This window comes from Micropterus dolomieu, linkage group LG12 (genome assembly GCF_021292245.1).
Source record: "Micropterus dolomieu isolate WLL.071019.BEF.003 ecotype Adirondacks linkage group LG12, ASM2129224v1, whole genome shotgun sequence".
Lineage (NCBI taxonomy): Eukaryota > Metazoa > Chordata > Actinopteri > Centrarchiformes > Centrarchidae > Micropterus > Micropterus dolomieu.
Genome location: NC_060161.1, coordinates 35,017,903 through 35,032,384, shown reverse-complemented (window position 1 = coordinate 35,032,384; position 14,482 = coordinate 35,017,903). Strand labels below are relative to the sequence as shown.

Here is a 14,482-nt window from a genome sequence, read left to right as displayed (position 1 = left end):
GGTGAGGTCAACTACTGTCCAGATCCGCCTGAAGGACAGAGTCCTGAAAACATGGAGAAGTGTAATATGATGGAGGCTGAAATGCTGAAAAGAGACCCTGATCCCCAGCTGGTAGAAGACCTGATGGTTGCTACGTTTTCCCAGCGCAGAAAAGAGATAATTGGAGATCAGCCACTCATCACAGAAGTCATTTCCAGATGGCCAGCTCTGTTGCATGAGAGACAGGTACTCAGTTGAGAGAGAGAAGCACGTTTTGTCTGATACTGTGTCTTGTTCATAATTATGTTTGACTTATATTTTCTATCTGCCTCTTCTCAGATCAGGACGGAGTTCAAGAGAATGGTCACCAAAGACCTTCTGGAATATTTTCTCGACAGACGTGATGGCCTGGTCCCAAGACTGCTAGAGGTGTACAAAGCAGCAACCAAGACTGGAAAGAAGCAATCACTCAAAGATATTTTGGACTGCCTTCAGAAAGATGTAAGTGGAGAGCAGATCATAAAATTAGGCAAAATGTATTATCTTGGCTAAAACATTTTCAACTTACTGCATGTTTCTTTTTCATGTAGGATACAAATGAGAAGAGAAGGACTGCTGCCTTGCTTGGTCTGCCACACTACATATCAGGCGAAGATCCATCAACTGTAGTCAGGATGTGTGACGTAAGACCATTATGATTTCTGTAACGCAAAACTGTTAGTGTGTGTATATGGGTGATTCTTTTACTGTGGGACTTTTTCTTTTCCCAGGGTAGATTTTCAAGAAAGAAAAATACTTCATACCCCAACCCAGACTTATTAACGTTGCCTGTCTAATAGTCATGAAAACTCATTCAATTCATTCAAACTTTACTTTGCATTTTCTCATAACTTAAATGATAGATTTCAATTCATGTGGTTTATAATGTGTAATTTACACTTTTTTTTTCTTATATATGGCTGTTCCGGTCACTCATCTTTTAGAGAACAATTTTAAAACATTTGCTAAAGTCCTTCAGTGTCTGAACTATTTCTGTCTCACTTCCAAGGGTTGAAATTCTGAAAATGAATTGATAGTTGGTGTTACTGATCAGGTTCAGTCTATTTGGGAACAACTAAAGGGTGTGACTTTCCTGCTCTATATTTGAGGATTATGATTGCATTTTAAATTAGTCTTTTAAAGCCTATATAATTGTAGACTAAAACAGTCACACACTGTCTCTGCTTTTCAAGGCTCACAGGGAGACTCTGGATGAAACCATGAAGGGGATGCAACTTGGCCTGCTGATAGGCTATGAAGGTGCTGAACGGAATGCCTTTCCACGGGAGGTCTTCGAGATAGCTGTTGTGGTTGAGGAGACAACATTAAAGATGTGGCATGCAGCTTTGCCATGCTCATGGGTGTCATCTACTGTGTCAATCTCGAGTACCCAGAAGCCATGAAGTATTCCTTTGAGTTTCTTCAGAGAGTGGTGATGAAGATAAAACCAGACCAAGCATCTGCCCGCGTACATGGACTAAGAAACAGAATCCTGAGGTACAGACTGTAACACCTGCTCCTCATTTTCTCAAGATTCTCATGTGGATATTGTTCCTGTCAAGACTTCATTGTTCTCTTTTATATGCACTTTCAGCACTGTTCTGTACTGTGGAAAAACAGCACTGTCTCACAATTTAAAACTTAATTTTGAGAATGATAGAGGGGACAAAACACTGATCCTCCCCACTTTTTTATTGGACGGATTGTGAGAGCTGATAGTCTCGACTGTTCGAAGTCTTGTGAAGTTAGAAGTGGAGTACTTAAGACAACACAAACCAGCCTCAAAGTTCTTTATCTTCAATGGAACAAGACTGTAATGGACTTGGACATTTGAGTTTTGTGCATTTCCTTTTCAATATTACTACTCATTAGTCACCATGTTGTAGAAATCACAAGCATTTTACTTATTACAGCTGATGGTATCAACTGTTCTCTCCTCAGACAGACGTTTTTCTTTATTACGTTTTTTGATTGTTAAATGCAGTTGCAGGCAAACGGTCTCAAGGTTTATATAATCTCATTTAAATGAACTGATTGGTATAAGAGTTGGTTGCGTTGACCTCGCTCTTCATAGGTGACTATGTTTAAATACTGTTAGAACATGTTAAATTATCATAAATATGGTCTCACTTTGGCACTTGTGTAGTCTGAGATGTTTTCATTGGCTTTTAGGCTTGTTGCGTCAATTACAAGTGTATCTGAAGGAGACGAAGGCTGTGAGTTGAGGTACTTACAATAAATTCTTGAATACGTGAATTGTAAGTTCATTCATTGTACTCTTAAGAAACTGGTGAACTTGCCATTATTAGTTGAGATAGGGGATGGAAATTAAAAACACAAGTCTACTTAATTTGAAATTATAAGTTCAATTGCTGCCTTAAAAACATGAGTTAACCTAACTTCAAAAGGCAATTGGTATGAATATAGTCAATTATCTTAACTTAAAAATGTGAGTTGAAAGGGTATAGACTTGCATGTTTGTTTGACAAAAAAGAGTAAGTTTCATTGACTAGACAATGTAATACAGATAGTTGGTTTAACTCACAGTATCAAGTTGAAACAATAAATGATCATTCATTAAACAACTTCCTTAACTTACAGAGTTGAAATAGCTTAGATTTGTATGTTTGTTTGACAAAAGAAAGCAAGTCTCTTTGAATGACCAATGTAATATAGGTAGTTGGTTTAACTCACAGTATCAAGTTGAAACCATAAATGATCATTAATTAAACAACTTGTGGAAGGTAAAACCATGAGTTAAAATAAAGCTTTTGTTAAAGTTGAGTTTACTCACATTTTTAAGGCAGCAATTGAACTTAAGTTTTTAAGTTAAACTACCTTGATAATACTACCTTGATAATTGATAATGATACGGTGCTTGGTCCTGATTTGGTTGGTTGCGGGAGGGATTGTGGTGGTGGAGCAGGTCTGTGAGGTAGGAAGGGACCTTATATGTGTGAGGAGGAGGATTTTGTACTGAATGTATTGGGGAACAGTGAGCCAGTGAAGATTCTGGAGGACAGGGTTGATGTGTTCACGGGTGCATGTGTGGGTGAGGAGGCAGGCAGCAGAGTTGTGGATATATTGAAATTTATTTAGGGCTTTAGCAGGTGAACCATAGAAGATGCTATTGCAGTAGTCAATTCTGGATGTAATGAAGGCGTGGATCAGGTTTTGGCAGCAGAAAAGGTGAGCGAGATGGGCAATGTTTTTGAGGTGAAAGAAGGCAGTCCTGGTGACATGGTTGATGTTCAAAAGTGAGGTTGCTGTCAAAGATGACTCCAAAGTTGCGGATGTGTGGGGATGGAGACAGGGTGGAGTTGTTGATGGAAAGGCTGAAGTTGTTGGTGTTTTTTGTGAGTGATTTGAGCAGTGGAGGAGGTGCAGTTATTGATATTGATGAACTGTTTATTGATGAACTGGGTTTGAATTTGCCAGGAAGGGGAGATTGGAGATGGGTCGGAAATTGGACATGATGTCCGGGTTGAGACCAGGTTTCTTGAGGATGGGGGTGACAGCTGCAACTTTGAGTGTTGTGGGGACCTGATCCAGATGTGAGGGAGCAATTAATGATTTTGATGGATGGAAGGCAGGTCTTGATTAGGGATGATGGTATGGGGTCTAAGCTGCAGGTGGAGTTTTTGTGGTGAATTGTGACAGTTCTAAAGGAGACAGCGGTGAGAAACAAGACAGTGACGGAGACTGTGCTGCACTTTTGGGGTGGGAATGGGGATATTAATGTTCATTATGATTGCAAGACGGTCGGAGGTTAATGCTGGAAATATGATTTAATGTGAGACCAGTGGAGCAGACCTCATCTGCTCCTTTCAACATGAAAGGTGGTTCAGGTATCTGATCAGGATCCTCCTGGGTGTTTTTCTGTAGAGGTTGCATCATTTATGTTGCATCATTTTGCAGCAGAAGTCCAGATGGTAAATGTAAAACAGGACTCACACTGATCATTAAACATCAGATATGAGCCACTCATTACTGACTCCTGCAGGACATCTGTGTCACTGCAACAACAACAGAAGTAAGAGAGAAACTCAGGAAAGTTTCATCTAAACTTCTACAAAATGTTTTTAGACAAAAAAAGTGAAATCTTCATCACACAGATATTTACAGAGTGGAGAGAAACTCCACTGAGGAACTTTACATCCTTGTTTCTAATGAATCTGTCTCTCAGTGATCTCAGATCAGCCCTCCTTCATGTTCAGCCTGCAGCGCTGTCACTTCCTGCATGTGATTAAACTCTTTGTGTAGGGCCCCGTGTCTCCTCATGATCTGTTGAGTGTGTGAAGAAAAAAAAGACCTATATCTTAAATGAAGGAGAGAAACCCACACAGTCACTACCCCACAAAGAGGAAGGAGGAGAGTTTAACTGGACTGACTGAGTGGTGGTGCAATGGGACGGACGTCTTTTCTGCTCTGTAAGTACAATCTGATAAAACTGAAATAACTGTAAACTGTGATTATACACCCGTTGATTGACTTGATTGATCACCACAGGGAAAAATAAATTTTTTATCTTTCTTTATTCAATCTGAACCAGACATTTAACATCCACATGGAGCATTCATTTAGGGTTGGAAGATTTTGCAGTATTTATGGAGCAAGGTTTTCAGTTCTCTGTCTGATCTGGTTTTATGTTTAATCTCTGGTTTCTCTTCAGTGCTGATCTCTCTGCTGAGCTGCAGGACCAGCGGAGGTGAGTGAACTCTGACACTCAAAGCTGTTCGCATAACGCTTTCTGGTAAAAAGTCATATAAAATGTGTTCTTTAAAGAGATTGAACACAAAAAGACACTAACACATACTGAGAATCTTTTAACATTTACTAACTAAATGAACATTTACACTATTCAGAAACAGACTTAAGTAAAACTAACAAGACAACAGTCTCTAAAAACCAGCCTGTTCTGATGTGTTGTATATACACTTTGAGAAAACCATGGCTATTGTACAGAAAACCCCTGGGGGCGTCATAACCGTCACAGAAGTTAGTGAGAAGTGAATATATCAGTGAATATATGCATGTCGACTGGCTCCTTTGTGTTGCAACGCTATTGCAAACTGCAGCGTATCATACACGCGCCGTTTTGTGTACAATAGCCACGGTTTTTCCCAAGCGTGTATATATGACACTTGAGATGAGATCAGGTTGCTAAAAACAAGTTACCAGGATGTAAGCTCAGTCAGATCTGAGATTTGAGCCTTCAGTTATGAAATAAATCAAATTCACAGAAGACTAAAAGAACTTTAATTGGTATATAGTGTTTATTTGACAAAAGGAATTTGTCCCTTCGTGTATGTTGAAGTGAAGCTCCAAGAATCCAATTAGTTTCATTAAATGCTTAAAAATATTGCAAAAATGAAAAAACTCAAAAGGTCACCACACCTCTAGTTTCCTTTTTCCACATGTTGGATAAATTGCATTCATTTTATTCCTGGTAACACTGCCACTTAATCACCAAAGCCGCAGTCTCCCAGAAGTCTCTCGCAGGCAGCCTCAGGCTGTCTGAGAAAAGAGCACCAAGCTGTGATGCATTTATGGTCAAACAGGTCAAAGACTATTAACTATTACACCTCTGTGATAAAAACATCAGGGAACTGTGGTGGAAATTAAATTCCTGGTGAGAGGTTGAGCAAATAATTGAGTTATAATGAACCGTTGTTATTTAACAAAAGAGAATAAACAGAGAAGTACTACAACACTAATCAGCTGGACCAGAGTTTCTGTCTCCTAAGACAGTCACTAACATCTGGCCCTGAGCAAAGGGCTGCATGATCATTTACACAGTCTGGGTTTCTATGTTTTGGAGAACAAAAGATCTTTGACTGGTCCCAGTCAAGGAAGGAGAAGAGCAGCTAGCGAGGAAAACAATCAACAACCCCGCATCCCTGACCTAAACCCCACACATGTGGACAGACTGGAATAACAAAACAATAATAAAAAGGGAACAGGTTAAAGATTTAAAACAATATATAAGACACAATAAAAGGAGAAAAATAGCACTCTTATAAGTACTTGCGTAAAGGATTATAAGTAAAGAATAAAACAATTTTCTGCCCTTACAGGAAGTATTTAACCTTTTAGATTTCACTTAAAGACAACTTATTTTCCAGCATGTAGGGCAGCCCTATATGTATGCATTCCACTTTCTTGACTGGAAGGGCACCTTAAATTTAAAAATAAATGATATAAATAACTCAATTTAACAAAAAAAAATCACATCAAAAAAATATAGTGAATCTTCATAATGCAGCAGGTGCAAAATTTGAATCTTCAGTCAGTCATCATCAATTCCTCCCTTATTTCTGTCCAACAATATAAATGAAATAAATGATAAATATATTTTATTTCCATTATTGTTTTTTTTAATAATTAACAAATGGTTAAACTATTTCTATTTCTGGGCTGGTTGGAAATAATTAATGGCAATAAAAGACTGGTCCTTTTCCCCGAGATAATTACTTCAAGCCAACTGTGCTGTTGAAAAATACTGTTGCCCAGTGTGTCAGCAACCACATGGTGCTGATTAGTTTAGCATATCCTGTCGTTCCCAACAAAGTGTCAAGATTTTATTGTGAGACATCTGGTCATTTAGCTAAAATTTAACGTATCCCCTCCAGCCTCTCTGACTGTGAGTCCCAGCAGCTCTCAGCTGTTTAAAGGAGAGTCTGTCTCTCTGAGCTGTGAGGAGGACGACAGCTCTGCTGGATGGACGCTGAGGAGGAACACAACCAAACGACAGATGACTCAGTGTGGAGCTGGCTGGGGAAGATCAGCTGGTTCTTCCTGTTACATCAGCCACATCACCAAATTGGACAGTGGAGTTTACTGGTGTGAGTCCAGAGAGGGAGCAACCAGTAACACCAGTAACACCAGTAACACCAGTAACACCATCAGCATCACTGTCACTGGTAAGATCAGACTGTGGAGTTAGTGTTGATGAAGCTGTGTGTAAATGATGAAATGCTGTAGTTTGTCTCTGTGTTGAGGTGGACCAGTGATCCTGCAGAGTCCTGTCCTCCCTGTGATGGAGGGACATGATGTCACTCTGCACTGTAAAACAGAGACCCCTCCCTCCAACCTCCCAGCTGGTTTCTATAAAGATGGCTCCCTCATCAGGACTGAGCCTACAGGTCACATGACCATCCACCATGTTAACAAGTCTGATGAAGGCCTCTACAAGTGTAACATCAGAGGTCGTGGAGAGTCTCCATCCAGCTGGATCTCTGTCACAGGTGAGGAGCTCAAAGATAATTCTCAAAATGACCTGGTTTTGTTTTCTACATTGAGTTCAGCAGGTTTCAGGACAGCAGAGATGATTCATGATGTGACAACATTTCTAACTTTGCAATCTACAAAGAAACAAGAGTGAAATCTGTCAGAGTTCAACCCACCGTTTGATCTTTTTATGGACAGAGGTTATGAAATCACTTCTGTGTGTTTTTCTGTTAGCATGTTGTTAAATCAATTATATTGTATTTATAGTTTATTTCCTTTTCTGTGCCTTTAATTAGAATTTATTTTTAATTTTAGGGAAAAGCCCTACACAAGCCGTCCATCACCCACCTCTCCTCCTGGTTCCTCCTCTCCTCCTCCCTTAGTGCTGTGGTCTACTGTTCTATCTTTCTGTTTTGTGGTTCTACTGGTTCTACTGGTGAGACAATGCATCCAGAGGAAACCTAAAGGTTAGTCACAGACTCAAACAACAAAGAAAGACAAATTGCGTTTCACATTTTATTCACAGCAACGTGCTTCAGTTCACATTTAAAGTCACATTTTATTGTTGATGCTTCAGTAGCAGTAGGATCAGCTGTATGTGTTTTGTTTTCCAGAGAGTGATCCAGCTGCAGTCTACTCAGCAGTGAGAGGAGCAGGAGACGTCAGTTATGAACAAATAGCCGTCAGACCACACAGGACGAGAGGTACAGCTGCTCTTCTTTGTATCATGAACCTACTCTGTTGAAGAATACAGGAGAGTTTAGTTCTGAGGGCCAAAATATTTATAGCATGTTTCTCAAAAAAGAGAGATGACCTCTGTGAGTTTAGTTGTCAGTGGACACATGGTGATTCCTACTGTTCAATACTCTGTTGTGGTTCCTGGCAGCAGTTTGTTCGCAGGTTCCAGATGGCTTTGTTCATAAATGGGAAGGCAGTGAGGGTTTAAGCAAGCAAGACAGGAACATTTAATAACAATAATTATATTACATTAAGTGATTTTACATGACTTTACAAGAGGAGATGGACTCAGCAGACTAACAATACGTGATTGTGCATCTGCAACTTTTTTTCCACTCTGCACATCTAAACCACAGCAGCAACGTCCTGTTGATTGCAGTGAACTGTTGTCTGATGCTGGTGTGGTTTCTCTCTATAGTGTGGTCTGGTTTGGCTTATGATGTTGTGTTTGTCTATTTTGTGCCTTGTGCTGAACATGTTTTAATAGAAGTGAGCAGCTTTATAGCCGTCAAACTTTCCAGCTAAATACTTTCTGTTTGTATTTGGTCTTTTAGTTTTCACAGCACTGCTGCCATTCATAAAATCTAATAAAACTTATTAGATAATTATTTTTGTACATGAAAAAGAATGACATTTCTACAGCAGTAGTTTTAAGTATTAGTATTAGTCCCGAGACTAGAAGTAAGTAGGTAAGTAAGAAAAGTTGACTACTCCTCACATGTAACTGGATCTCAAAATGTTCTCCAATTAAATCCCAGTAAAACTAAAGTTCTTGTTTTCGGCCCACATCAGGTCTCCTCAAACCTCCTCCAACACCTTGGTCCATTGGCCATGAATAGAAAAGCCTCCTCCAAAAACCAAGACATCATTTTTAACAAACAGTTGAAATTTGATTAACACTTCAAGGCAGACATTCAGCTCTGCTATTCATCCACCTGAGAATTATTGAGAAGATATGCCCCCTGTTGTCTTTCCATCAGTTAAAAATGTCTTTATTCCTGCCTGAGCCAGGATGCTGCCGCCCAGTTACAGTAAGATTACTCACTATCGCTCTCACATTACCACAATTCTGATTAAATTTAGGATAGTGAGTACTGTGTTCTTTCCCTTGATTTTTGTGCCTTGGATTTCTTCTTTTTATTGTTACTGTTTTTTTGGTACAATGTCTCATAATGTTTCATTTAAACCCCTGTAAGTGATGCCTAGAACTGCTTTTGTTTTTATTATTTTTATATTTAGTGTGTTACTTTCCTTGTCTCTGTGAAGCACTTTGTAACCTTGATTTTGAAAGGTGATTCATAAATAATTAACTATTGACCCAACAAAAGCTAGTTGCTGTGGCTGCTGTAAGTGGACTGCTGCTATAAGTGGCCTGGAGATCGAGCAAGAGCAAGCTGCTGCGGATGCTAAACCTTACTAGGCAGCTGGAGTTTCCTAGATCATGCGAATGCTGCTTACCAGGCTTTGGGTTATGAGCTTCATAAGTTTGTTCTGTGAGGAAGTAGCGTGCCCTAATGCCTGGCGTGTAATGATGTGTGTGAAAGTGACTGATAGCTGCCTAGATGCTAAATAAGTTAGTGTACATGCTGTTAGCACTGATTATGCCAATAATTCTTCACTGAAAGATGAGCAAAGAGCCATATGGAAGAGCCTGCCCTTTCGAAACGTTTCTAACGACAAATTTTGGATGTTTTTAATACAAATTAAGCACGAAAAAACTTTGACTGCTCAAAACGACTGTTAGCTCGATGTTATCTTGAAACGGATGTTAGCTCGAAACTACTTTTGCTTGAAATGACTTAGCAAGAAAACGACTCAAAAGGACTTAAGTAGAAACAATGGCTGTGTTCGAAACAGGCTAAACTGCTGTCTCAGAAGGTGTCTAACACCTGCGAGGCATCGAGTGCTGTTCGAAACGATCTCTTCCTGTCCCCTGAGATGCCTTCAAGCTGACCCAGTAACGGCCAGTTTTGAAGGCAGCATCAATGATGACTTGATGCTGGCTATTACCCATAAAGCAACGCGCCTGCGGCCGCCGGAGCTTTCGGAAACTGGTCAAGATGGCAGACAAACAAGCCGAATTTATACACGATTATATGTTTTCAAAAGTTTTTAGTAGTTTTCTCGCTTCGACTTTTGAAAATCTAGCGAGAACTAAACATTGAACTATATTATTAGCCTGTGACTGTAACAAACCAAGTTTGGTCAGTATGATTTCTGAGGCGTCTGTTAGCCGTTTGGCTTTTCAATAGCTAGGTAGCTTATGCTAAGGCGGCAAGACGGCGTACTGACGTCACACGTTGCCGTAAGTGTTGCCTTAGAAGGCTGTTCGAAACTAATGTAAACAGAGCTGCCTTCACTTGGAAGTGGTGCCTTCTGAGGCAGCTGTCTGTTACGGTATCAAGGCAGCGAGGCAACTGCCTTCGAACACAGCCAATGTTTACTTGAAACGACTATGCTCAAACTGACTTAGCTAAGAGGCTACTGCTTGACGTAAGCTAAAGTTAGCTTGAAACGACTGTTTAGCTCAAGTTAGCTCGAAACGACTGTTTAGCTCATGGTTAGCTTGAAACGATTGTTTAGCTTAAGGTTAACTTGAAACGACTGAGCTTGAAACGACTGTAAGAGGTTAGCATAAGCGCTGCTATCATAAGTTATATCAGAAATGGAGATTATTGAAAGATAATTAAAGAACAGCACTAAGAGCCTGTCCTTTCAAAACGGTTTCCGATTTTTGGGATGGTTCAGTGTAATGGACCATCTTGTGCAGTCAGGTTAGTGGTTGATGGGAGTGGGCAGTGGGCATCCCGGTGCCTAAGCCCCTACTCAAATCGATTGCTTGAGGTATACAACTGGAGGTGCTAGCATCTCAGTGCTGGGGTCACTAAGGAACTTGCTACTGTAGTTGCTGGAAGCATCCAGCGGGGGCGCTGGCGTCCCGGTGTCAAAGCCCCCTAATGAAGCTGGCTGCTGTGGTTGGTAGTTGTAGATAGCTTGGGGTGCTGGCATCCCAGTGCTGGGTACCTGAAGCTGCTGGAGCTGGATGAAATGATGTACCAAATTACTTCTTAACACTACAAAAGTGTTGATTTGTGACAGATCTTTATGGCGCTCTAACAAGTGAAGGAAGTGGGAGGAGGTGCTCTCAAAGGTACAACTCAAATCTGCCATTTGCTCACAGCATTGGTATCAGCTGTAGTATCTGCAGTATTTTTATTTGTATGTATTTTATTTTGCGGACAGTGATCCAGCTGCAGTCCACTCAGCAATGAGAGGTCCAAGTCAATTATGGACAAATATCCCTCAGACCACACAGGACGAGAGGTACAGCTTTCTTTACTTATTCCCCTTTCGACAGAGACAGGCTAGCTGCTTTCCACCTGCTTCCAGTCTTTATGCTAAGATGATCCGCACCTGTTTGCTAAACCTGTGCAATCTAAATCCACAACTCACAGACTCCCATTGCCCTCCTTAATTTGATCTTTTCTTCACCACTAATGCACGTGCTGCACAGCCCCCCTCCTAAGCTAAGCCAAAGAATCTGCCGTGCTCACACTATCTCAGGTTTAGCAAACACAACGTCTGAGAAACAACCAGCAGCAATGAAATAACTGCCCATCCCTCTTTTACCAACAACAGTAAATAATACAAAACGCCACAGCTCCACACAGAGCTTCAGGCTCATTATAATCTGTGCCATGACGCTCATATCAATGAGTGGTAAAGAGGCATAATGACAAACAGTGTGGAATAACTATGGGTGGGGGGGCAGTGGTGTACTAGCCTCTCATCTTGCTGTCAGACGTTGTCGCAGCGGCCTCAGAAGACTATGGCACTCTGCACTGGGCCTCGAAGCATTGGAGGGGCATCTTGAGAAGACGAGTCAAAGCAAAAGGGACCAGGGTCTTGGCAAGGATCTCGCCCTGGACAGTGAGCCCTCTTTGGAAAGATGTTTCCAGGGCAACTGGTTCCTTCTTGTGGGTTTGGTGGTCGGGTCTTAGCGACGACTGCTGCTTCAAGAAAATCATATTCGTGTAACATGTAAAAGATGAAGTATGCTTTCTGAAGAGAACCAGTGTTTTAAGGGTATATTAGCATATACTAGCATGTTGATGTTAGTAGCTTATTATATATCACTCCATTAGTCTGAAGAATAAAATATGTAATATTGTTGACAAATCGGCTGTCTTAAAAATATGTAAACTGAGAACACTTTAAATAAAATTTCACAGTAAACAAAAAATACAAAATATGATAATAAACACTACAATGACCAATTACTGTTGGTTAGCTCAGTTTAATCTGATATTTCCTACTCACTCTGAACGCAAAGACCTGAACATTCAAAACATTTTGTGGAGGTTATATTGCAGCTTATGTTACACACAGGTGTGGGGTTCTTGCTTTATACCAGAAATTTAAGGTATTCCACAGTTAAGGAAGATCCTAGCTCTATTTGTAGGTTAAAACTTTTTTTTATAAAATGCTAAGAACACATTAAAATTACTAAGACAATAAAAAGATGTAAAAGGGGGTTTAAAAGGTAAGCATTAATAATTATTTTTTATTCCTCCTTAAATCACCTCCTTTATTGCAAAAAGAGGAATTGGCCCCTCTCAGCTCATGTAGCTCAGAACTCCAGTCTCACTCATGTGTGCCTTTTCTGCCTCTGTCTGCCGTCCCATTCTCCTCCACTGTCTGCCGGGCCGCTGTCCTTCTTCTCATTTCTCTCTGTCTCCATCCCATTTTCCCCTTGTTCTTCTCTTCACAAGCAATATCATCAACTCACTTCATCCTAAATTCAAAACCAATAAAAAACAGCCATGCGATATTATAAAACAACCAGAGAAACAAATAAAATAAATGATTATACATTAAAGGTTAAACCACACAATATGATAAAAGTGCACACAAAAGTGGCTAACAAGTGTCTCACCGCAACACTTATTTGGGCACTAAAGTCTTTACCAGCTGAGACGTTTCTTAAGTTTTACTGGTGCGACCTGATTCAGTGAATCTCTACTTTGAAACTCTTGTTTGTTCCTGAGAACTGAGTGAAGCAGAGTTGTTGTCTGGTGATGGAGTTTCTTTGTCTCCAACAGTTTCTCATGTTGTTTGAACTATTTGTGTTTTTGTGTTCAGAGTTTACTCTTCATTGTGGGAGACCTTCACACCTTCAGACCAGTCCAACCACTGATGCCCAGCTGGCCTGGAACTGGTCCCCAGAGCCCCTCACACCTCAGCACATCCATTTATTATGTTTCACTGTTAAAGATAAATTAGACTCAGGCAGCTACAAAGAGACAAACAGATCAGACTTAGTGAATGATTTAAACATTTAGATGTGTGAAAGATGATGAATTGTTAAAATACTTTTTAAGTCACTTATAGTTTTTTCCCCTGTAGGTTTTCCAGTACGGTTCACGGCACTGACATGTTACATGTTTAGCTGTATTGTTGTTCATATATTTCTACTTAACATAATCTAGTGATGACTTCACGTTGTTTTGTCGTTAATGTAATACCTAACATTTCTGTTATTTATATTTTATTCATGTTTTTTGCTTCTCCTTTCCGCGGTAACTTTTTCCTCTGTAGCATCAATAAAGTCTGGCCTTGCTCTTGTTTTTCTCCTGTGGTTCTTCAGGTTTCACAAAGCTGTCGGCTTGGAAATGTGACATGTTCTGGTTTGGCTGTGGCTAACCGATACACACCTCTCTTCACTGCAGATAGCTAAGAATAATCAAAACCACAACCACAGACTGAGCATCATTCAGCTTCAGGACAGAGTCTCTGTCTGTGTTTGAAGAGTTTTGATTTTTTTAGCCATTGAACTGTTGAGATTCAGTCTGTAAAGTTTCTGTCTCTGAGTTAAGAAGCCGTTTGAACATCAGCAGGTCCTGGTTTTCATGAGACTCTCAGAAACTCAGTGACATGAAGAGCAGTCAGGTTCCCAAATAGACGATGAAACAGGTTTTTCTGCTATAATAATATTTTTTGGCAACCGGACGATCTTGTAGATGCAGCAGCCTGCAGCTTTTTCAAACTGTAAAAATTGCTTAATTTAAAACGTTTAATTGTTTTATGTGTGTAGCATTAAGGGAACAAACTTTCATTTCATTTCTCAGGGGGTGCAATATTAGTTAAAAAAAACATTTTAAACTAAAAATAAAATTTGTTGTGCTGGTCAGATGTCCTGGCCTACAAGTCTCATTCTACAATCAAAAACACAGATTTGTTCGGTACAAAATCTCACCATAAGGAAGTTTTACATGTTTTTCAATGAAAATAAGAACAATGATGTAAAAGTGATCATCCCCCAGTATCAGGAATCATATCACAATTGCAACATCAGTCAAAATAATAATAATAATGTCGTAATCCTCCTGTTTGTACTTGAAATCAGAGACCTCATCCTAATGTGCTTCTAATGGAGGTGATGGACGACAGAATCCAAAGTCCTCTTCTGTTATGAGTTATAGTTTTTTACCTGTGA

At 40.0% G+C, this 14,482-nt stretch overlaps 2 protein-coding genes across 3 annotated transcripts in view; one reads left to right on the top strand and one right to left on the bottom strand.

The window, feature by feature from the left end:
• Positions 1 to 14,482, bottom strand: part of LOC123980885 (zinc finger protein 208-like) — an 808,576-nt gene that overhangs the window by 390,301 nt on the left and 403,793 nt on the right. The window lies entirely within an intron of this gene.
• Positions 10 to 2,274, top strand: LOC123980923. Of its 2 annotated transcripts, none has more exons than XM_046065535.1 (4): positions 10 to 225; positions 319 to 480; positions 570 to 662; positions 1,212 to 2,274. In XM_046065535.1, exons 1-4 carry the CDS (start codon positions 52 to 54, stop codon positions 1,419 to 1,421), a joined length of 639 nt encoding a protein of 212 aa, XP_045921491.1. In that variant the 5' UTR covers positions 10 to 51; the 3' UTR covers positions 1,422 to 2,274. The 2 variants fall into 2 exon arrangements, with proteins under 2 accessions (XP_045921491.1, XP_045921492.1); XM_046065536.1 differs by lacking the exon at positions 1,212 to 2,274 and adding an exon at positions 750 to 1,101.

What these genes read in the sequence shown, in the direction of transcription:
- LOC123980923 (XM_046065535.1), top strand. Translation starts at nt 52, where the DNA reads ATGGAGAAGTGTAATATGATGGAGGCTGAAATGCTGAAAAGAGACCCT. An exon ending in TGGACTGCCTTCAGAAAGAT is followed by an intron (nt 481 to 569) that starts GTAAGTGGAGAG and finishes TTTTTCATGTAG; the next exon opens with GATACAAATGAGAAGAGAAG. An exon ending in CTGTAGTCAGGATGTGTGAC is followed by an intron (nt 663 to 1,211) that starts GTAAGACCATTA and finishes CTGCTTTTCAAG; the next exon opens with GCTCACAGGGAGACTCTGGA.